This window comes from Lagopus leucura, unplaced genomic scaffold, assembly GCF_019238085.1.
Source record: "Lagopus leucura isolate 7727_CA_CO unplaced genomic scaffold, USGS_WTPT01 Super-Scaffold_100044, whole genome shotgun sequence".
NCBI lineage: Eukaryota > Metazoa > Chordata > Aves > Galliformes > Phasianidae > Lagopus > Lagopus leucura.
Window position 1 is genome coordinate 3,616,003 of NW_024962291.1, and position 24,652 is coordinate 3,640,654.

The following is a 24,652-nucleotide window of genomic DNA, read 5'->3' on the forward strand; positions in this document are numbered from 1 at the left end:
GTGACCTGGGCATGAACTGTACCAGCTTCCGTGGCCCCACCCAGGGCTTTCATTTCATGGCAGGCTCCTTGTGAAACCCTGCTCACAGCCTCTCCACCAGCAGCAGAGCTGAAGGTATGCAAAGCATCCTGGCACGGAGCACTGCCAGAAGGCACAGGAGGCTTGCAATGACCATCTCCAGTTTGCTGGGGCTTGTCCTTTCATCCTGGCAAACTGTGCATTATCTCAACCAAAGGAAAAGGTGCTTCCAGTACCTTCCAGTCCAGAAATGACCACGACTTTCCTTCCGTCTCCTACTGATATCTAAGGTGAATTTTCAAAATAAGAGAATTCGGCACAGGTAGAAATCTGGTTCATTTTTTGTATGAGTTCAGGATGTAAAAACATTACCTATTTTTGAGCATCTGAGGCAACATCTGAATTTTTTTTTTTTTTTTTTTTTTTTGCTTGTTTGTCATTGCAGCAAGTATTGCCTGAACTTTAATGTATTTTTCTCAATGGCGATGACTTCATACATCTAATCCTTTGTGGTCTGTGTGCAGTATTATCTTTCTTGGTCTCACTAAATATTCCTTTATTCCCTGTATGTCCTAAGATGAAATTTTTGGATTAACTGCTTTATGAGATCTAACTCTAAACCCTTTCAAAATCTGCATCATCTCTGTTTTTATGGGATTTGGTTCATTTCTCTTTCACACTGGAGAATATGATCTGGGACTTACTGGAGTCTTGAAAGGGTTGCCTTTCAGTTTTATTCCAAATCAAGCTCTGGGTAAAGAAATTTGTAGAGGAGGGAATGAAACCTCCCAAACCCTAAAAGGTTTCTGCAGGATAGTTCTTTAAAAAACAACGCAACAATAAAAAAAAAAAAAAAAAAAAAAAAAAATGATTATAAATGGCTTTGGAAAAGCTATCTAGGAGCTTGTGAGAAATGCCTGTGGGAGGCCAGATTCTTAGAAGTTCAGGCTTAAAAAAGGTGGAACTACAGACACTAATGTTTATTAAAGCTGAGAAGAGTGAAAGGTTCGTGCATCAGATTTGCTTCCTATAGAAGTGTAGAAAGGCTCTTTCCTGACATAAAGCTGTGTAACAGATTATCTACAGCCTGCATTACTTGGACTTCTTCCCCTCCTTTTGTACAGACAAAACTGGATGTTAGATGAGGGAGAATTCTGGATATTTTCCAGTCTTCATAGAACCATTAAGGTTGGAAAAGACCTCTAAGATTGTTTGGTCCAACCATCCACTTACCCCCAATATTGGCTGCTAGCCACATCCCTCATGCTACACCTTCACAGTTCCTGAACACCTCCAGGGACAGTGCCCCCACCACCTCCTTGGGTAGCCTGTGCCATTTCATCACCACTCTTTCTGAGGAGAAATTTTCCCTAATATCCAACCTGAATCTTGTCCAGTGCAACTTAAGGCCATTACTTCTATTGCTTTTAGGAATTACTGTTCGTAGTAGGAAGAAATCTATTTCTATCTAGATCAGATAGAAATAGTTTAGTCTAGATAGTTTTCTAGACATCAGGACCTACTGATGTCTAGAAAAGATGTTTTTAAATCATTTGATGAAGAATGACCATAGGATAACCTGAGAAGACTGCACTGGCGTGCGGTGTATTTTCACGTTGGTGCTGGTAACAGCAGGCTTGCGCCTCGAGTTATGCTATGCCCACGTGTGCTCTCATTACATGTGATTGATTACACAGCCTGGGATGTCTAATTGCCTGACTATAATCTGCCTGCCCTACCAAAAATTGCCTCATTCTGCTTTTGCCTCGGTGTTTCATGACAAATACACTTCAGATGGAGTCTCCTGGCCTTCTAAGGATTCAAAGTTTTTCTCATGCTTTTAATACAAAACCTGTATTATATTTTTTTATATTGTTTATAAATAAAATTGTTTTATGGCTTTGAAATGGAGGTTTGGCTGTGGCAGGGAAGAATTCACAATAGCTAGAAAAGTACAGTAGTAGTGTAAAAGTGCTTGAAATAGCAGCGGAACTAAATTTTTCCAAAGGTTTCCAAAAGATGAGCTCTGCCTTGGCTATTGCAACACTCATTGTGAGCAAATCCAAATCCCATCTGTGCTTCAGCTATGCCTCATAATGTATAGGTGAGAGGCTAAGAGCCTAGTGGGAACGGGAAAGCAGAATTTAAAAAAAAATCCCCATGCCCTTGTGGAATATCTCAGCCTAGTAGGACCCAAGGTCAGATGATGCAAACCCCTCCTGTTTAACAACTACCAAGAATAGTCTGCGTGGGAGATAAGGCCTTGCATATCTGCAGGTCTGTGAGATGAGAGCTGCAGTGAGCTCGGCGCCAGGCAGCAGTTAGACAGTGTGAAATGTAAAGCAAAGGAATGCAAATGGCACGCTATAAAGGGGCAAGGAATTGATTTGATGGCACACCCAGGCACTTTGTAATTGTGGGCAATGATCTATTTCTGGACTTTGGAAGTGAGCCATCCAAAAGGAAATGTTTAGTCAGCCCAGTGAGTGGCCTGCAGTACATGACGTGTGGTGGCAGGGAGGTTTGGTGGTGATGGAGCTCACCTCTAAAGAGAGCACCAGATGGGATTGTGGTGTGAAGAAACAGAAAGGTGTAGATGCCCAAAGGGATGGTGGATGCCTCATTCTTGTAGACACTCAAGGTCAGTCAGGACAAGGCTCTGAGCACCTGATCTACTGTGAACGTTCCTGTTCATTGCAGGGGAGTTGGACTTGATGGCCTTTAAAGGCCCCTTCTAACTCAGATGATCCTGTGATTCTATGAGGTATAGCAGCTCTCCATCCTGGAGACCTTTGAGGAGATGGGAAGAAAGCAGGAGAAAGAGACCAGCCTGCTATTTGTGAGGCTTTGTACATGGCGTGGTGGGGCTTTCCCCACCATGGAAGTCAAATCTCTTAAACAAGCCCTAATTCTGGGACTTTCGCAAAAAAAAAAATGAGGATCACTGACAATTCTTGGCTTGCAGATGTGGTACAGCTGCTTGGCCTTTGATTGGGGTGGCTTTTTTTTTTTGGCCAGAACTGGGCAATGCCTGAACTGAGCATGGGGCTGAGTGAGAGGGATGTGAGGCAGCAGCTTGACCTTAGTCTGGTTGAAAGCAGGAAACTGGATCTCAAATCTTTGGCTGCTGGGGACCCCTGTGAGATTGCAATAGGAGGCTGGGATTTTATTCATTGGGATGGGAGAGTTACAAAATGTGGATCTGGGTTCAGGTTGCGCTTTGGCTCCCCAGGGCTCTTCCAGGTGTTCAAGTACAGACTTCTGGCTCAGGCCCATCTCTAATTAGGCATATTATTTAAAAGTATTTTCCTTCCTGAGCTCTTGGCTCGTCTCCACTAGCCTTTGCTGTGCTAGAGCCCAGTGTGCTGGATGTATTAATTGAACTGTTTACACACCTGGTTTCCCGCAAGAATAGACACCCAGCTCCTGCTTTTGAAAAGCCTAGCCCAGAGGCTGTAAACAGGAATTGTGCTCTGTCTGGAAAAGCTGAATGGCTGCCTATCTCCCCTCCCTGGAGCGGTGGGAGTAGCAGCAGCTGCAGACATGGGTCAGTTGAGCATGGAAACCAGCTCCAGCCCTTCCCACCAGTCCTGTCCTCCACCTGGCCCAGGTCCCCAGCAGCTGCAGAGCCACCTTGTCCACAGACTTATTCTCTTTGTTCCTCACAGTGACAGGAGAGGTCCCACTTGGGTTTTGGGGCAGCTCAGAGGCATTTTCTTCCTCAAATATGAAAGCCAGCTTAGTGGTTGAGCACTGTCCTGTGTGGAAATGGAGGTTTGACTTATGTCCAAACTCCCCAGAAGCAGTGGTAGGTTTTCCACACCTTATTTTCTTCAAACTGTGATACAGGGAAATCTTTCATAACCAAATGTGTAGCTCAAAGAATAGCCATGGCAAGAAATGTTGGTGGTTACAATAAGGCAGAATAGTCCGTCGTGATCCTTTGGGCTTCAAATGTGTGAGCAGGTTCTGGCGCACACCTTTATTTCAAAGAATAGGAGAAGAAAGGCAGCGGAAAACCCCTTGGTTGATGCTGTCAAGGAACTTTTCTTCTCAGCCAAGTAATATTGGAAAACGCCATAGATGCTGAAATGGGACTTCACATTCTGCTGGGGAGTCCCCCTTCATGCAGGCATGCGCTCTGTGCAACCTTAACGTGCCTCTGTTTTGTAAATCTGCTATGAGCTTCAGAATACCACTTTGCGGCAGCATAAGGTTTTATTTTTGCTGCTTCATTTTTTTTTTTTCTGAACATTCCCTCAGCTCAATTTGGGAAATAGTAGCTTATCCATGTGCAAGTCCCAGAGTATTGAGCACCAGGATTGGGGCATCGTGCTGTTGTGCTTCTTAGGGCATGGAGTGTGATGATGACATGCTGGGAGTTGGCATGGTTAACTGTCTGTACTTCTTGAGGTTTCTAGAGCTGTTGGTGTGGGGCCCTGGAGGAGTCTCCCCAGGGCAGGTCCTGTGCTGCTCCTTGGAAAGGAACGTCAGATGGCTGGGAACAGGGAAGAGGAAATCCAATACACCATAGGGCCAAATTTGCTATCCAAATTCCAATCCAGCTCGGAACTGGAATTGCTGTTCCCAAAGCACTGAGCTGGGCTGGGATTTTTCCAGCAAGCTTCCAAAGGGGCACCAAGTGGGGAAGGAAGGATGCTGTGATATCTGTTTATGGGTACTTATGCTATCAGAGAACCCCAGCAGCTCTGGCACAGCTCAGCAAGCGCTGATTGCTGCTTGGCTGTGGAGTTTTGGTTATGTGCCATAAGTGAGTGTTAAAGCTGCAAGGGCTGGGAAATCTCAGTTAGCTATGGAAAGGGCCCAAGGGAACAGACCAAGGTGGTGGGCACATTTGTCCATGTTTGCGTCAAAACTTTCCACAGAGAAAGAGGAGAGGACTTATTACATCCCTCAGTTATCTATCCCTCCTGTGTAATTGTGCCTGTCTGCCAAAAAAAAAAAAAAAGTAATCGGGGCTTTTTCTAGAAGCCATTGGCTAGCTGGATCTAGCACAAGGCAGCATGACTGCTCATGCTGCGCTCTGCACTCCTGCTAATGGTATCAAATCAAGCAGGAAATTATTTTTGAAGCAGCAGAGCATGTTGAAACCCAGCAGAAGGCAGCTGTTTGCGTAACTGGAGTTTGGGGAGAGCTGTCTCACTTGTTGCCAAGCGCTTGGCTTCCTATGCTGGTGAGAAATGGTTTCCCCACTCCCAGCGGCTGAACATACCCCCTGGGGCTCCAGAGACTGGGCTTGGTCCAGCACCATCATTCCCGCAGTGCCTGCTCTGCAGCTCTGGAAGTCCCCAGCTGCTTTTCCGCAGCAGGGCTGAACCTGCCTGCTTTGCATCACTGCTCAGCCCTCTGCATCACAACGAATGACCTACAGAACAAAGGGCTTTGTCCAGGGTCTCCAAAGTGTTTTTGGTGAGCTCTCAGCTGGGTTTCCAGCACAAGTCCGGTGGTACCAGTAGCGCTTGGTCTGCCTTCCCAAGGATGTGCCTTGGATTCTTTCCTCCCATGTAACTAGCAATAGGACTAGAGGAAATAGCCTCAGGTTGTGCCAGGGAGGTTCAGTTTAGGAAAGACTTCTCCAAAAGAGTGGTGATGCATTGGAACAGGCTGCCCAGAAGGCGGTGGAGTCACTGTCCCTGGAGGTGTTCAAGAAACATGGAGATGTGGTACTTAAGGGCATGGTTTAGTGGGCAATATTGGTAGTACACGTGGACAGTTGGACTAAATGAGCTTAGAGGTCTTTTCCAACCATAATGGTTCTATGATATTCTGGGTGTGATTGGCATCTGGGCTGAGCTGTGGTGTCCATCGGGGAGCTGCAGCCTATAGCAGTCTATTAAAAAAAAATAAATAAAAGGAATATTAATGAGGCTGGGGCTGTGTGAATATATATAATTTCCATTATCTGATTCTTTCTCATTCTGTTGTTAGCTGATATCCAGAATGGGAGCATTTATCAAATGGCATTTTTTCATTCCGGTCCCATCTGCATAAGGGGAAATGCTGATGCAGATGGGGCTGAAATTCCTGTCCCCAGAAGGAGATGCTTTGGCACAGAAGGGAAGGACCGAGTCAGCGCTGGAAGATTTTGAAAGCCGTGGTAGGGGTATAATGGCTTTTTTGTTTGCAGTCTTCTTATGTCATCACTCGGTCATGCAAATGTCGCCCCAGAAGAAAGACTTTTTCACACTAGTGCCTTGTTCTGGAAAGTTCCCTCCCTGATTATTCATGACTGCCTTCATCTGTAGGCCCCTTTCCTGACTGCTGTGGAAAGAAATTCCTTGACATGGGGAAAGGGAGGAAAAAGTCTAGTGCACAAAAACTGAGTCAGACTGAAGTATTTGCAGCTTTCCAGTGGGATAATGAAGTTCTCATTCAGCCTGGTTATAATTAGCAAAGTTGCCTGTATTTCACAGGGCTAGAGTTTATTCCTTTTGCATGACTGGAAACCAGTAGTGAGGCATCAGGGAGTCCTCTGGGGATACGCAGAGCTCCCAAAGGTACAGAGCTACTGGAGAGGGCAGTTTTGATGAAATAGTCTTGAAACAATACAAAAAGACATTGCTTCATTATTTAGTAACCTTACAACATAATTGCTTGATGATTTCTGGGCAGTTTAGTAATAGATTACAGGGCCTTTTATTTCTGCCTATCTTGTTCATTCATGTCTAGGGCTGTAGTGGTCGAATATTTCACTGTCTAGGGCTGTTGAGCGTGTAATGCTTTTAGTCAGCGGTAGAAAACCTCTAGTTCTGTTAAGCGATGAGATAAAGACACCTCTGGCTGCAATTCCAGTTTTTTTTTTTTATTTTTTATTTTTTTTTTATTTTTTCCCTCCCCTTGTTGCTTTATTGCTTCCTGGGGCACCATCACACCCTGCTCCATCAGTTTGTGTTAATCTAACTTGGGAGGGAGGTGGGATTGGGCAGTGCTCTCTTGGACACCTCACAGATGTTGATCCACCCCAAGCTTGCTCTTTGCTCTGCCTTTCACCTCTCCTTGTTTTCTTTATGGTGCTAAGCTGACCCAAGCTGCCCTCAGTCTCCTTTTTTTTTTTCCCCCTAAAAACTTGGCCATTGTAATTCTTGCGTGGAAGGGGCACATCTAAGGTCCTGTCCATTCCACCACTGAAGGTGAAAAAGCTGTACCATGATCATAGATGCCTGGTTGGGGCTCCTTATTTCTATGTAGAAGAGAGAATTAAAGAAGCAGTGGGAACCTCAATTTTGGTGGCTGCTCAGATAACTGACTCCTTCCCAAGATGTCTTGTGATATACAGAACTCCAACCCAAATTTCTCAGGACTGTACCCCCAGAAGGGTGACCCATCTCCTGGCAATAAAATACCATGTCTTTTAAAACCACAGCGTAGGTCCCACTCCTTTGAGTGAAGGCAGGAGCCACGTGCACAGCGGTGCTTTTATTTCTGCACTGCCATTTTCCCAGCGGCAAGCTGCAGGGAACAGTTTAACTTCCTTTGTCGCCTTATCTCCAGGAGTCATTTCAGTTCCGTTTCAGTGACGTTGCTGCCAAGCACAAGACTAAAAAGGGTTTTATTGTCTCTTTGAACTGCATTTTGCTCTGAGGAATGAGGATGTAATTGTACCGCGGCGAGCTGGGCCAAGAGCTGACGACAAAGCTGAGCATGTTGAGGCTTGTACTGCCTGATCTTTTTCCTATGTCTTTTTTGTTTTCTCCTTACCTCTTCTACTTGTGATTGGGAATTTCCAATGAATAGCCCAGGGCTAAACCACTCTCAGCAAAGGTGCTCTGGCCAGCAGGATGTGCTATTCCTTTAGATACCAGTCAAGGTCAGGCTCTGCATCTCTATCAATTAGTATTTAGCTGTTGGTATCCACAGAGGGACTCTCAAGCAGATATTTCCTCTGGGATATATATATTTTTTTATTTCATGTGCTCGTTGGTTTTTCACTACTCTTTTTTGGGTCATGCTTGGGTTTTCCAAAAATTAAGTCCATGGGACAAATTAAGAGCAAATTTTGACTGAAAAGAAAGAGCATCCCTAAAGTCTTTGAATACTATAGTGGCTTCCTTTTGATAAGTCTAGTTACTACTGTAGTAAGAGTACAGGGTTTGTTGGCTATATTTGTGAATACAGCAAGTTGTACTTAGTTTGCATCATTTAGCAAAAAACTGGCTTTGTTGTGAGGCCAGTGAGCAATCAGTCCTGATGTCAAACAGGGAGTAAAGACAAAGCTGTTGGTACTGAATCCACACCGTGTCTGTTCCTCGTTTCTTGCTATCTGATGACTTGCTAAAGAGGAATGAATTTCAAGTCCTTTCCTGCTGCTAATTCATATCAATTCATATCTCTACTCTATGGCTTGGCTCTTTATACCAAACTGCCATTTTGATGGGTTTTGGCAGCCATCCTATCTACGCGGTAGTATTGGGACTGATTCTGCATGTGTGAGATCTGTTTTGTTTAAGGGTTTTTTTTCTGCCACAATCTTTTTTTAGGACTTTGCAGGGGCACTTTTTAGTGCTTCATGTCCTTGTCTGTGCATGTGGGTCTTCGTGTCCTGCTTTGTCCCGTCACCCCTGGGGATGTTATGAAGATAAATTGTCAGTTTTTCAGCTGCTGCTGTTATCAGGCCTATCTCTGTATGTAAAGAAGGAAAACTTCAGTTAAGTACTGTTAAAAGGCATCGTGCAGATCCAGTTCTGTAGATGTCTATACTTCAGCCACCCCAGATGTGCATCCAACAGGCTTTTGCTTGATTGCACTTTGAAGTTTGTGGGTTTTTTTTTTTGTTGTTTTCCCCTTCTGAAAAAGAAACAAAGAGAAAAACATTAGTATCTTACAAAAAGTAAATAAGTTCCGCAACAACTGCTGTATGCAGAGCTGCTTGGTGCATTGAAAGCAGCCAGCTCCTGAATAGCTCCAAGATACCACGAGCCAGTCTTAATTAATTGCCACTAGAAGCCTCTGACCAGCACAGTCCCATGTGCTTCAGGTGCTTGTAACACCTACCCTTGTAAAAAGCAGGTGTTCTCTTAGACGTCCTAACAAAGAAGTGTGTGGCCTCTGGCTCTACCTCGAAGTCTTCTGGATACAGCAAAACCAAGCGTGCCATTGCTTTGCTCATTGAATGTTTCATTGGAGGTTTCCAAACTCCTCTGCAGACTGCTGGCTTCTCACCCTCCTAGTTTCCAGCTGCTAATTTGCAATTAAACACACTCAGCCAGCAATTTTCCATGAAAAGTCTACCAGCATGCAGTTGCTGCCATTTGGTGGTGAGCTGTGCAGGGTCCTGCTGTAAGCATGCTGCTAGGTGAGAGGCTGCCCATGAGGCTGCCTAAGATGTGGTTCCCAGCAAGTGCTGCTGTAAATAAAAGTTCAGCATAATGCAGCTGATGCTAATTGGCATCCCTGTAGGTGGTCTAAGTAGTGGGGCCAAGATTAAATGTGGTGCAGAGAATGAACAAGGCTCTTCTCCTCAAGGGGAATGCTTCCAACCAAGGGCTGAGGTGTGTGAGCTCAAAATGCAACAGCTGCAACAAGGCTGCAGATGAAGGATGTTCTTGTTCAGGGCTGTGGCAAAGCTGAAATCCAGAGAGGGATAGAAGACCTTGTGATTACATTTGACATTTGACTGACATGAAGTACTTTACATCTGTTTTCAATTCATTCCTCCAAAAATCACAAGAAAGTTCAGCTAATATTTAATGTACTTTTAGCCCAAATCAATTATTTTCTCTTATGCCAAACAAGTTTTCAGAAACAGATCCTTCCATGCCAAGTTTCTTAGCGGTTCCACAACTGGTGTTTGTCCTACCAGCTGTGAAGGAGGCCAAAGTAAACTTGCAAATGTACAACAAAGAGCAGCTTCCTGGTGGCTTACATTTAACATGCAGAAACCATCATCATTATGGGATGAAGGGAACAAAATACTTAATTGGGAGAGTTCATTAAATATAGTAACAGTGAGACCACTCACAATTTGAGCATACAAAGCCTGCCCAAGCAAGTAAGCTGCACCCTTAATTACTAGTTTCACCCTTCGGTTTCTTGAAATGGAGTGAGTCACTCATCTGAAGCAGATGCCTCTGAGGTCAAACTGTTCATGGAATCAAACCACCACATCCCTTAAGGGTCTGTCTTTGCTGGAAAAAGGATTGTTTTCCAGGGGCCTGTTGTGCAACCAGAGAGCTTGGAGCAGGGTGCTAGAAACGTTTCCACCCGATGTGTGAAGTGTTTAATTTGTCAGTTTGGGTATTAGTGTCCGATATCTTTACCCATACAAACTTGGTCCTAATGTGTCTTATTTTGATCTCATTACAAGGTCTTAAAAGACAAAAGGTGCTGGAGCCCTTGATGTAGCACAGCAAGACTTTTTGCACCTGGAGGTGGAAGGTGTTGGCTGCAGCTCCTTGTTGCAGGGCAGGAACAGTCTGTGCTGTAACACTGGTAGGCTGATGTGTGTGCAGTTTGTTTCCGCAAGGTAAAGAAGTGCCTCATTTTGCCAGGGATTACATAGCTTGAAAAAGTCCTTTGCATGAATGTCATACTGGGAATAGACCAAGTGCTGGTTAAGGTGACATGCCTGGCTTGCAGGGCTTTCGTCTTGCTTTATATACAGTCAAGTTGTACTCCTTCCCCTCGTAGGAACTACCTGGCTTCCTCCCTTCATCCTCAGGCAGCAAAACCCAGCTCTGCCCAAGCCAACCCTGTGTGAGTGCCACACGATGAGTGAGAAGCAGCAGCTCCAGCCAGGACCAAGCCTAAACGTTCTCCAAAGCCACCACCGACAGCAGGGACCTGGCATGCTGGGAGCATGGCCCGGGTTGCTATAGCAATCCCTCAGCAGCTTCCTGCCCAGCTGAGGCTTTTGGAGTCTGAAGCGATGTAACCTCATAAAAGCTAGCAAGACCTTGAATTCATTCACAGATCATTTCACCACCTACGGTATTCTATGAAGTCAGACATGCTGTAACATATGATTAACGATGCGTTCAGTGATGAGTCACCGGGTTGTCTAGCAAGTGCTGCTTACCTTCTAACCAGTCTGTATGTGGGAGTCTTTACCCAGCAACACACCCAAACCGAGTGTTTTAATAATTCTCTACTCTCTGAGTTTGGAAGGGTAGTTCATAGAATTGTTGTTTCATTAGAATAAGTATTGCTTTACCACCCATTAGAGTACAGTCTCCAATCATGAAGAAGTTGGGAGAGAAGGAATGTAATTTGTATGGCTTGGGTATCCAAGAATTCTTCAGGTATTGAGTAAAGGAGGACTTCACTTTATCTGTGCAAGAAATAGAGTTGCCCAAGATCACAGGTGTAAACGTTTTTGTACTGCATGTATACCTTTTACTTCAAAGTTTAACCAGGAGCCAGCTATGTAGTTTAAAGATAGTGGAAACATTACCACTTGCAGAGTGGTTCCTGTCCTATTGTTTCCCCTTGGAGTGCCCTCAGTCTGGTGTTTCTACCCAAGCTCTGCTGCTATACCTTTTTTTAGCATCAGGAGACCAGCTGTATATCCACATATAGGTGTCTAAAAGATATTCCTGGAAATGAAAAACCAGGCCTGCATATTGGCAAGGAAAGGTCTGGGAAAAAGTCTGTGCTTGAGAGATGGGGGTTTAAGTCTTTGTGTTATATTCGACAGTCACTTGATAAAATGCATGAACTTTCCGTGGCCTGAAATGTAGAATTACCCTTTCCTGCCTGAGTGTCCCAAGCGCAACATGAGAGCTATGGTTAATCTTGTTCTCTGGAATACTCAGAAATTGTAGAATAAAAGCTGTTGGTTGTTTTTTCTTTTCTTAGGGAATGAGCAAAGATGAGGGTGTCTGGTTTGTGAGATGTTGGAAGATATGGTTTTGATTCCTACTGAGAGGAGGAAATTGCACTCATGTATCAGTGTGACCCAGTACATTTTCTCCAATAAAAATCACAGTAAGATGCCGGGGGAAGAACAGTGGGAAAAACTTGCATGATGCTTCACCGATTACTTTTCCAGCCTCCAACTGTTTTCAGCTTAGGGAATTTCCTGACATGAATGAACGTGGTTCGTGACTCTTTAGTAATCTTCAGTGGATTGTTCTTCCACAGAATTGTCCAGTCTCTCCTTGAGCCTGTTTCAACCCTTTCCTTCTACAGCATTGGTAGCAACAACCTCTGCTGGCCTTCTATGTATTGTGAGAGATGAAGACTCTCAATCTTCTTAGTTATCACTGGTGACTGGAGGGAATCCAGGCGATTGTCATCAGAGCCTACACTGCCTGTCAGGTAGGTTTTGGAGAAGAGAGGGCAAATGTTGCATGTGCTCTACAGTGTAGTAGTGCACTGTACTACTGTGCTACACTGTAGTACAGCTCTTACAGTGCTGGTGAACCAGGGTTTTGATACAGTATAATGATGTTTGCTTCTCTGGTTCAATTTCTTTCATAGTACTCCCTAAGTGCTATATTAGCTGAGCACTTAGTGATGCCTTTGTCAAATTGCCTGTGCTCGTCCAAAGGTCTCAGTCCTGAGTGGTATTAGGCATTCAGAAACCATCACTTCATTCCTGAATTTAAGACTTGTTTTCCCCATGTGCATCACGTGATATTTACTCTGCTCTGACTTTTGAGTGCCATTTTATTGCCCAGCCTTTCAGTGCTGTGAGCACCCTGTGCAGTTCCCCGTGTCTGCTCTTTCTCCCAGTACTCTCTAAGCTGCATGTCCTCAGCAAGCTTCCTTACCTCATTGCTGTTCCAGATGGTTTGCAGATAGATCGAGCAACACAAGTCCCGGCCGCGCCGGTGGGATGTGCCTGTTTCGAGAACTGACCATTTACACCTACTTTCTGATCCCTATCTTGGCCTGCCCCAGCTCATCCAGGATTAGAACTGCTGGGAGTGAAGCCAGGTGTTGCAAGCCCTTGATCAATCAGTGAACTCATCCTCGGTCCTTGTCTGGACTCCTCCATTTGTAGACATAAGGATGAGGCCACGGAAGAAGCAGTGCCTTAGTCAGCCAGCTGGCTATGATTTTCTGGGGAGTGAATGTTCTTTCCTCCATTTTTTATAAATGAATGTAAATGTGCAGGTGTTTGGTGCACAGAGATGCCGATGGGACTGTGCAACAGGGAAAAGCAGCAATGACACAAACAAGTGCAAGCTTTGAGTAAGCCAAGTGAGTATTCTGAAGAAGGTTATTTTATCAGAAAAGAGCACACACAAACATTAATGACACTTGAATTTAATGGTGGATTATGGACCAAGTATGCAAATCCACCCACTCCTTTTTCATGCGTAACCGATATGCTTCTTCCGGTAATTAGCCAAGTTCCCTAGAAGAGTGCTGGCACCAGCAGTGTGCTCCAGCTGCCAAGAAATTAGCATCCTGCCCAGCTCTTCAGAGTGTCCCATAAGGGACATTAAACCCCAAGTAGCTCTGCTGGCCCTAGAGACAGCTGTGAGGTTGTGTCCCCATCCCACACCTGGTGTCCCTAATACAAGATAGCCCCAACATTCCTTTCCTGTTGCTGCTCACAGCTCTTTGCCCTGCTGCTGTGCTAACTTTCAGTGTCCCTCCCTGCCCCAGTTCTGGTGGAAATCAGTGGTGCATCATGCCCGTGTTCCCCTTCATCCTTTTCCCTTTCCTGCCCCTCAGATTTTCCAGATCAGAATTAAACAGTTGAGTGAGTACTTGTCTATGGATGACGCATTTGCACCCTTGAGGGACTGTGCTTAGGGTGTGCATGTGAAACTTCACTCCCTTCTTGGCCTTCCCATGACCAGGTCAAACCCACTGCAGCACAGAAGAGCCTCTTCCTTGCCGTAGAGCAGCAGCCATCTTGTGCTGGTCAGCTAAAAGCACATGAGGCAACAAAAGGGCATCCTGGGCATGGTGTCCTGTTGTATCAGGGCAATGAACGTGTGGGTGAAGGCAGGTATTGACTGGTTTTATGCTGTCTCTAGAGGAATCATAGGGTGCAAGTGAAATTTTGTGCTTGATTTTTAGTCTCTTTTGGTCCTGGAACAGAGGACTGGCCACTGCTCATTTTCTTAGAATCATAGGATCGCTAAGCTTGGACAAGACCACTAAGATCATCTAGACCAAGCCCAGCTTGGGGACACAGTGCTGCTTAATGGATGGTTTGGCATCAGGGTTTCACCTGGGGGGTTTTTTCATCTCAGTTTTTTGCCTTTCTTTTCCTTCCAAACAACCAGCTGTTCCCCCTGGCTGCCCCTCTCTTAGGGTGTGAGTGGATGAGTGGAGAGTGTGGCCGGACTGCAATCAAAGAAATATTTTGAGAGTCCTTTCAGAGCTCCTTAAGGAATCTGGGCTAGCTATGAATGCATGCTTTATACAGCATTGTTTTGAAGTAGGAGTGAGTCACTAAAAAGCAATCTGCACTCTCTCCATGTTCAACTTTGACTTTATTAAGAAAAAGAGAAAGAAAACAAACACAATCCCATTCACTTCAGAAATACACATTGATCCTTTAATCCTCAGGGAAGCATCGGGAACAGCTTCCTACTTGAAAGAATTGCTGTATTGATGCAACATTTAATTGTGCAATTACACACGCACATTTTCTCCCGTGCTTTGCATGCAGAGCAGGGCTCTGTGGCTGGAATGCTAATCAGAATGTGGCTGATGCTATCTCACTGCACACACAGCCCCAGTGCAGCCTCCTGGCCAGCAGCAAGCCTCAGGTTTTGTTACGACCAGAGGTACTTCCACCAAGAACTACTGCACACCTGCTCTGTAGGTGTTCACACATATATGCCCACATTAATGTGTATACATCCACATTTGTTTGGCCAGGACCTGCTTTCCAAGATCTGCATTGGGTATAATGTCCATCAGGTTTTTCTGATGCTTCTTGTGTGACCTGTTGTGATATCAGGGGCATGCAGCACTTGGGGTGAAGGTGCCATCTGTGGAAAAGGCACATGTTTGTCCTGCTGATTTTCCTTGTCCTTTATTTTTGGAGATACTGAAATCGGGCTGAGGGATGCCCTGTGCAATAAAAAGCATAATCACAGAACTGTAGGGGTTGAAAGGGACCTCCACGTATCACCAAGCCCAATCCCCCTGCTTAAATGAGTATCCCACAATAGGTGCTGTTTTACAGTACTTGACAGTAAATGCAAAGGTTGGTTGAGTGACAGAGGGGAGCAAATTCAACCATCTTTTAGCCAACTTCAAACACTAATATTTTTGCTGGGTTTAATCTCTTTACCGTGTTTTTATTATTCATGGTTTTGTCATTAATTCTGCTTTCCCACCAACGTTAGGGATGGAGTTTCCAGATGGGAAATCCTACCTGTCATTCTGTCATCAACAGTCACGGGCTACAACACAGGCTTTGAAATACAAGTGCTGCTTTCTTTTCTGGGCTTTGCATGGTGTCTAGGGGCACCTCCAGTTCTCCTCTCTTGGGTTGCTACCTCCATGGAAGTGCTTTTAATGCCACACTGTCTTAACAGTTTTAGGAAAATGGCAAAAGGTGGGGGAGGGAGGAGGGGAGAGGAAAAGCTTTGGTTATTGAAGAGTATTTGACTGATGTTTCTGCCAAGGAGAGCCATGGAGTCGCCATCCATGGAAATGTTCAAGAAATGTGCACATGTGATACTTAGAGACATGGATCAGTGGGCAGTGTTGGTGATATGTGGGCAGTTGGACCAGATGATCTTAGTGGTCTTTTTCCAACCTTAATGATGCTCTATGTTATGGGCTCCTGGTTTCCTGGAACCTCTGCTTGTGTTTTCATCATGTTTCTGAAAGCTTAAAATCAGAGCAAGCTATCAACACAGCAAAAATCAGTCTTTTAATGTAACAGCATTAGCTCTGACTGTGGCCTTCCTTGTTCCTGTTGTTCAGGAAATCTGCTTCTGTTTTTGGCAGGATGCATGCTGGCTCTGTGGCTGATGTGCAGGGACAGAGGGGGAGGCAGGAAGGGGAAGGGGAGAAGTCCCACGGCAGCAGCCTTGTTTATGTGCCTCATTTGTCTTAGTAGTGCCGCCGCTTCCTTTCCTGGCGGAAGTCCCTTTCTGATAAGCCAAACAAGCAAAGAAAGAAGCTGTTGCTCAGAGCTGTCACGGGATGCAGTCTATTCCATCCTCCTGACTATCAACACCTTCTTCCCACCCACCTGCTCAGGGTGCAGCACCACTCCCAGCAGTTCCATGGGTGCGGGTTGGGTTTTTTCCCATACACAGAGAAGCGTGCACCACCTCCTTGGGCAGCCTGTTTCAATATTCATCTTTCATTTCTATACCCCTACCTTAAAGCCTGTAAAAAGTACCCTTTGACGGTTGCCTTGCAGCTTTGGTTGGGTTTTCTTTGGTCAGTAACCCCACTGGTTGGTGGCACAGCTATGTAGTATGACACAAGTGTAATCATGCAAAGCCAGGGTCTATTCCCAGCTGCAGATCTTCCTTTAGAGAGGCTGTGACTTGGATGGCTCAGAGGTTGCTTTCCCCGTTCTCTTGCCCTGTGCTGCTGGGACCCCCAGTAAGAGCACAGGCAGAACTGACTCCATTCCTGATGGCAATGAGGTGCTCAGGTCTCTGTATTTAAAGCTGACATTTTACCGTTTGTATTGCATAAGAAATGGGCTCTTCAAAGTTTAATAAAGGCATGGAACAGGTGCTTCCAAGGGAAGCAAGTTCACGTGTTCTAACAGAAAAATCAGGAAGAAAAAAAAAAGTAATGAATGGCCTGCTGCATCAATACTGCAGTTTTATGACTGCTGGTTTTGTTTAATCTTTCTTAAGCAAGCAAACAAACAAATGAGAGAGGTGGTTTCCAGGACACGGGCACGTTACGTCCAGCCCCAGAGTTTGTCTCTGCCATGTGAGACAAGCTGTGTGAATCTCCCCTGTTACCACCAGGAAATGCTAATAATGCTAGTAGGTGGGCACTTGCAGAATGCTATGGTTATGAAAAGGGATCTTCAGATGGTTTTGAATGCTTCAGACTTTCTGGGAAATGTGGTTTTGAGTTCAGTGTTTTGCTGAATTTCCCTGAATTCAGGGTTTGAGTGTATGGAATTCCATGAATCTATGAAGGCAAGCCCGGGTTTTTCTGAATGTGCAGCATTTTGAGGTTCTCCCCTCCCTTTCCTAACAATGAATTATTGGTCCTTTGCTTTCAGTGAAGTACGTTAATTACATACTGGTTTTGTCAGGTGTTCCTTCACTGTTTGCTGGCCCTTGCTGCGGTTCTTCTTGGACCTGAGGAGTAGAATGTGTTTGTGTTGGCATGCGGGATATAGGGGAAACCTCAGGAGAAAATAGGACTGGAAAGGAAACGTTTTTTCTGCCCAATGAAAATTTTTGTGATGCATTTTTTCCACATCAGAATAAAACTTGAAATATGGAAGAAAGAAAAAAGAATCCAGCTGGAGCAGTTACTTCTCTTGATTCCTTTTATTTTTTTTTTTTTTTCCTCTTTTGTTAACAAAGTTTCTTTATGTTGCAATGCAAACTACAAATTCCAGATTCCTTGGATATCTGGATAACTTGGGTCAAAAAGTTGATTTCAGTGGATTGGGAACAGTTCAGTACATAATTTTAAATCAGAAAAGGACAATCTGCTGCATTAAAATGAAAAAATAATGACCCAGTAAATTACTAATTTTGTGGTCCAGGGTAATTAGTGGAACAGCTTGGCAGGTAGAATGCAGCAGGTCTAAATTACTGCTCTAAGTCCATTAGCAGGAAGATATTATCTACCTTTGTTGCTACTAACAGGAATACGTATATATACATACATATATATATATTTGCCCTTTGATGCTTTTCTTAGTTGTTTGCATCTCAAACCTTGGTTGTCTCCATAACGCTCCAGAAATTATTCACACTGCACCTTTCCTAGCGCAGGGGAAACTTGAGGCTTTTACAATTAGAGCTGCTGGCTATTCCATGGAAAACATACACCATGGTCTGACAAGGAAAGCAGCAGTAAAAAGCCACGTGATGGCTGATGTCTGCCAGCAGGTGCATGGAAAGCAGTGGTTCCCATCTTGCAGGTCTCTTTTGTGTCCCATTTGATGAGGTGATGGCACATTCACCTCCAAGTGAATGGAGGCATCTCCCTGTCCACACATTGCTTTGCTAAGGGCCAAAGTGCAATGGTCATATCGTCTTGTCCCCTTTGTGACATTGGCCTATTTCAGCTGGGAATTTCCACCCCAAATCTGTACCCTGAAATAGGCTTTAAGCATACATTTTACAAAGAAATCCCCTTTGACTTTCAGGATCAACATGATAGGAATTACTGCTAATGAGCTGGTTTGCTTAGTGGGTAGTTGCTCTTGCTGTAAAACACAAAGGATAGTTTTTCTTCGGTTTTCAACTTGAGTTTCCTGAGATTCAGTCTTCCAGCCCTAGGCTTTGTTCCAGCTCTGTTTGCTGGTATTAAAGCCATCAGTCTAAAATCTTCCTATGAGCCTTTAAAGTCCAGGAGGAGTTGCTTCCTAATCTCCTCTTTTAAGAGGATGGTGATAATTGAGGACTTCTAATTGACTCTGTTGACCTTTGCCTACTTTGTGTTTGGGTTTTATTAGATAACTTGCAATTGTTCTTTTTCATCATTATAACACTACTGTTAGTAATTGTTAACTGGATCTACATCTAAGGATGTGGCCCACGTTGGTCAAAGAGCAAAAGTTTGGGCCTCTGATGGACAGATGAAATGTTGTTGATACGGTCTGGAGCACCTTCAGAGAAAAGAAAACGCATCAATCCCTGTGCTACTTACTCACCTCCTCAGAAAGTTTTGTAAATCATGTTTGATATTTTTAGTGATTTCTTTTCAAGTGGTGATGTATCTCTGCTGTTTTCAGGTCTGCTTGTATGCTGGGCTGTATTCCACCATCTGTGATGGTCCTGAGCACTTCCTTCACTCCTGAACTTCATTTGATTTCACTGAGAAGTTGCAAGCAGTGAGATAATACTGAATGAAATTGGGATTAGATGGGTAATTAGATGGATCCTCACAGGTACTTCATCTGCATGTGCGATCTTTTATAGCCTTACATATTGCAGCTTCAAGGGAGTTGTTCCTCATCTAACACAGCCAATTGTTCTAGACTTTGCAGGATGGAGGAGCATCTGTCTTCTGTTTATTATGACTTCTTTCTTACCTGTATTATTTTTTTTCTTTTTGCAGCGTTTTTGTTCCCATGTATTTGGGGCTGGTGGGAAGTCTCATAAATACCGTTATATCAATAGTTTGGATCCCCTCTCCAGCTAAGCCGAAGTCAGAACAACGTAAGACAGAAAACAGTAAGTATTTAGTTATTTTATTAAATAGCACATGAATAGGGCAGCTGGAATGCTCTGATAAAGGGTTTGGGATTGTGTTTATGGACAGAAAGGTGCCCCTCTTTGCTCACAGTGCCTCATCCTCTTAATGCTTGTGAGAAAGTACTTCCCAGGAGAGGAGTTCGAGTCAGATGAGAAGGATTTAGGAATGCTGAGGATGCAGTCATCTAATTCATTTTGCATATGGACTGTCCACAGTTTCAACTCAGTTTTCTGAGCTCAAAGCTTTAACTGCCAAATTCAGTCCCACAGTAGAATTAACTCTTGCACTGTTATCTACACACTCATACCATTCCTATTAGGATTTGCCCTTCCCAGAAAGCATCACATGGAGAGTCATTGCCTGCTGTGTAGAACACTGTTATTACAAGCAACAAGTACTCACCATGATGGGGAGAGTTTCTTGTTCCCTACCTCTAACCTATTTATACATAACATTATTCGATATGTTATCTTCTGTAGGCAGTGTATTCAACGTCAGAGAAATCCTACGCGTGATGAAGTTTCCGGGAGTAATGGAAATCTTCTTAGTCAAGGTCCTTTCTGGACTTCCCATAGGTAAATCTCACTCTTTACCATGGTTGCTGATGTATTTATAATAAGAAGACATACACTGGAGACTGGGCTAGTCTGAAGTTACTGAAACCACACTGTGTGTAATCACGGAGAAGTGGGGATTTGGCTCGTACCTCAACACTTGTACTTCCAGATGCTCTCAGCTACACAGAGTCAAAAATCTGGAATTAATGTAAAACAGACCACTAGTCATAGGCTGCTTTTGTGACTTTTGGCATATCACTTAATTGCTCTGCCTCGTCCCATGGCTGTAAAAGGATAGTTCTATTGTCTGTCATTTCTGTTTAGGCTGGAACCTCTTCAGAGCAGAGGCAAGTTGAATGTACCCTGTCAAAAACACTGATGTCCCTCTTGATTTTAGTTAATGATTTTAAGAGGAGGGAAGGATGCATAGCCTAACTTTTCCCCAACAATTTAAAGCTATAGCTGGACAAGATGTGGTCAGACAGGTTGTTAATTTCTGCTGTGCACAAGGGAGCCACTTGCTTTTATTTCTTCCTTTGCTTGATGGTGGTAGTGCTTGTTCTTCTCTGTGAATATTCTTCTGATTTTTCTCATGTCGTGGTCATAATGCACTGCTTCAAACATACCCCAAACCCACCCGTCCCCCTGCTCCTGTTGATTCATTCACAGTCTTGACATGTTCCATTGTGTAGCACAGACCCAATGCTCCGTTAGGTAGGTAGGTGGAATGGTTGCCCTAGATGATCATAGAGGTTGTTTCCAACCTTGATGATTCTAAGATTCTGTGATCAAGTTGTGGTTTGTAAACTGTAAATTCAATTTACAAATGAAGGTAGATTTGACTAAAGAGAGTGGCTGAATGAGATGGGGATGTCGTTTCTGGCCATGACCAGGTTCTTCTAACATCTTGCCAAGACTGACTGGAGCTGTAGAATAACATGAAAGGAAGAAAAGTGTTTCTGATTTTTTTCTTTTGTTTTAGTGCATACTTGGCATTGGCTGAGATCAATGATGCCAGCTGGTCCTGCTCCCACCGCTAGAGAGAGAACAGGCACCTCTATGGACGGGTGGCTTGCCCAAAGTGTGCATCTCTTAGATTCTTATGAAACCTTTAAAACCGTGTTTTAAAGGTTTATAAAATGGCAGCATTTCATAGAAGAAGATAGCCAAGTGATGTTTTAACAGGGTTTTCTTTTCCAATTCTGTCTCATTTCTCAGCTTAAAGCAGTATTCTCTTCCCTGTTTAAAAACACCATACTGAGACCACATCCATTTGTAATCTGCACTGTAATTTCCTGTGCACTGTCCTTTTTCCAACAGATGGGTGAGATGCACCCTTGATTAGTCATTGCTGCTGAAATACAGATGCCTCTTTGTTGCAGAAGACATTCTTCTTTTCCCATGCACAGCAAAAATGAACACCAGACCAAAATAAACATCTCCTGCCCCAACTGCAAGGGAACGTGTAGGCAAAAAGGATGGAATGTAAGGCTGAGATTCATGGCAGGACATGGGCTACTTGCTACTGAAATGGGTGGGAGTAACTCATGATGAGCAGGAATGAGTTTACTGGAGGCATTCCTGCTACAAGCAGAACGGAATGCCTAGAAGTGATTACAATCCCAGGCACTTCTGTTCACAGGACTCTCTTCGGGTCGCTGACCCATAGGATTGCGTCCAGAAGAGGATTTGGACATCCCTTCCTCCTTTGCAACTTATGGCTGGAGGCTGAGCTCCTACTGGTCTCATTCACCTTTCATCTCCCTTCTGCAACTGTGTAATTAATTAGACCAGCCAAATTACAGACTTCTCTTTGTTTACCTTGTAAACAAGTGCGTGATATACACAGAGGAGAATCTCCTGTTCCATACAGATCTCATCGTTGTCCAAAATGAGTATGTTTGAGACAGAAAGAGCCTTCCCAAGAGGGCTGCAGGGTTGGGAACCTCCTCCCTGGTTTGCATCAAAACACAGGTGGCTCCATGCTCCTGCTGGAAGCTGAGCTGCCACGAAATGGAGGGGCAGTAGGGGTCTCCAGCATGGCTGATTTGCCTGCTCAATAACGTGAGTGTCATGGCCTTGCAGTAGATAGTAGACTGAAAGCCAAACATGAGGGCAGAAATGTCAAACAGCCCTTGGTGCTTGGAGATCACTAGGGCTTTGAAAATACTGATAATAGCTTCTTGTAGGAATCTATGGGCTTGAAAAAACCTGCTCCCTTCTCACAGTGGCTACCTCTGCAGACCACCCCCCACCCTGCTACTGAAACTTTGCCATATACAGCCTCCCAAAGCTGCTGCTTGCTGTCTCTTTGGTGCTCTTCCTCCCTTTTACTGCATCTTACAAAACGTTTACCTGCCTCATGCTGCATGCCCGTTATTATTTGCTGCTCGGTGCAAGGTTTTATGAAGGGTTCGCTCCTGGTGCGGGCATCCCCAGGAAGGTGAAGTTCTGAGATCCTGTGAGTCGCTGAAAGAAGAGGGGACAAGGAGGGTCTGCTTTGCCCAGGCACTTGTATGGGCATAGGGTAGCTCCCATCTGAGGGATGTTTGCATCCTGAGGTAGCCATGAAACTGAAACATAGAATCATTAAGGATGGAAAAGACCACTAAGATCATCTAGTCCATCACCATACCACTAAACCATGTCCCTCAGTGCAATGTGCAATGCCTATGAAGGAGCACAGCTACCTCCCTGAGCAGAAAGAAATGAGCTCCTTTGCAGCACAAAGATCAAAACCTAAGCTGGGTGAAGGACTTCAAAAGAGCTTAGCTGCAAGAGCTGCAAGCAGCATGGCACTGGGAAGAGGCAGCAATGTAGGAAGGCTGAGTCCTGCCGGGTGGTAGCGCAGTGAGGCTGCTGGGTGAAAGGAGATGCACCCTGATCTGATCTCCCTGTGAGTAAAGCCAAGTGTGGTTTTTCTTTCATTTCTTCACGTGTGTCTTTTATAAACATCTGCAGCTCTGTTGTCTGTTTTGGATGTGAGGAGAAAACGCTGCTGTTTGCATGTTACCCTAACCTGGTTTGAGCTAGGAGGCGTTTCAAAGCAACAGGATAACAGTGGGCCCTCCCCGCAGAGTGCTGTGACTGAGCCAAAAATCTTCACAAGCATCAGGCATACCAGCACCTTCCCCAGACCAATGGGAAGCAGCAGGGTGAGGTGCTTTTCATTTTGCCCAGCACCAGCTGAGTGAGGAAAGGAGCCCCAGAAACCTGCTGGACATGGGACAGTTGGGCCAATCAGTTTGGGTGTGCATCCTTCCATCCAAAGGCAGATTTTGGGCAGGTCAGTTGAGGACACTGCAGAACTGACCATTTCCCCATCATCTCACCCACCCCTGAAGCTTTCAGTGTGAGTTTTATCTTTTGTAGAATTTCACTGAAAAAGTGCATTTTGTGTCCAAATGGGGCATATATGGAAAACAGGTTGCATTTTCTGCCCGCAATGGGTGGATGTGGTTGTGCTTGGGGTGAATGAAACACACTGTAGTCAGCAATTGGAGATGGCTCTCCCCACACTTCCAGGAAATGCGGGTGAGAGCCTTCCTGTTCTGCGGGCTAGTGACTCACCTAGCCAGGCCACAGGCTGCTCTCAGTCCTCACTCCTTTCCTCCTGTGCTCTTTTGTCATTACAGAGAGGACTGCAGCTCCCAGCTCACCAGGTCTGTGCACCTCGGTGGGCCCTACAAAGCAGGGCAGGAGCAGACCCCTGCAGGTCGTTGGCTCTTTCCTCCTCTCCCAGCAGCACTGGGATGCCGACACACACAGTCCAATTTCCTGCTGTCTGTCCACCTGAAATGTGTTGACAGAGGCAGCAGGTGCATACCGCAAGCCCATTCTTCAGTGAGCAATGTTTTGTCCCAACAGTGGGGATGGGTAGATGGCTGGACGAGGTGATCTTAGTGGTCTTTTCCAAACCTTATGATTCTATGAATGTTTTTGATTTGGTGGCAATTTGTGTATAATGGAGTACACATACACATCTCTATGTTTGTGTATATTAGGTGCCGTGGGAAATGCACACAATTGCATTTTTAGGTAAGACTGAGTGGGCATTTTCCCCAGCACCCTCCAGAAACTGCCTTAATAGACGAGCACACCTCATGCCTGCTGTTCCTGTCCGTACTTCCCCAATTGTTTCTGTTGACACCACTCAAGCCATGGGAGTTTTCACGTGGGGCTGAAATTGCTGCTGGGGTGTGCAGTGAAACCTTTTTGTTTAGTCTGATGTCACCGGCTTGTTTCCCAGGCAGCGTTCCCAATGGTGAAAAGCTAAAGTTAGGCAAAAGGGAGGAGGAATCCAATCAGATTATTCTATGGTTACAGTCTTGTCTGAACAAATGTTTTCTTGCTGCCTTAATACTTAGTCTGCCGTGGGTGATAAAAATATTTACTAGTTTATTATAAACAGCTGAACCTACAGCCTACATAGTCACATTATTTCAAGATGAAAGTAAAGGGGATAAAAAAGTGAACATTTAAAGACTAAATTGCTCTACTGGCTTTGAGTAGGATTCTGCTCCTATTTATATCCAGTGCCTATAAACCCAGGGAGAGCTCCTGACTCACGCTGGGAGCAGAGGTTGGGCCAGTGCCGTGCTGAGGGCATACTGAAGTGTATTTCTCATTAACCCTCACTCTAGGTTTGTTCCTGGTTATGTTTTCCATCATCTCGATTGAGTTCTTTGGGTTGGAAGCAGTGGAGTCTGGATACCTGATGTCATATTTTGGTGTCCTTCAGATGGTAAGTGAAGTGCCATACTGCTGTCTGATGTGTACCT

The 24,652-nt window shown here is 44.7% G+C and overlaps 1 protein-coding gene across 3 annotated transcripts in view; it reads left to right on the forward strand.

The window, feature by feature from the left end:
• The window catches only part of SLC22A18 (solute carrier family 22 member 18), a 48,430-nt gene that overhangs the window by 9,187 nt on the left and 14,591 nt on the right, over positions 1 to 24,652 (forward strand). For all 3 annotated transcript variants that reach the window (XM_042884622.1, XM_042884625.1, XM_042884623.1), the window contains 3 exons: positions 19,177 to 19,292; positions 19,794 to 19,889; positions 24,515 to 24,615. In XM_042884622.1, the coding sequence (XP_042740556.1) occupies positions 19,177 to 19,292; positions 19,794 to 19,889; positions 24,515 to 24,615 (313 nt within the window). The remainder of the gene's footprint in view (positions 1 to 19,176; positions 19,293 to 19,793; positions 19,890 to 24,514; positions 24,616 to 24,652) is intronic.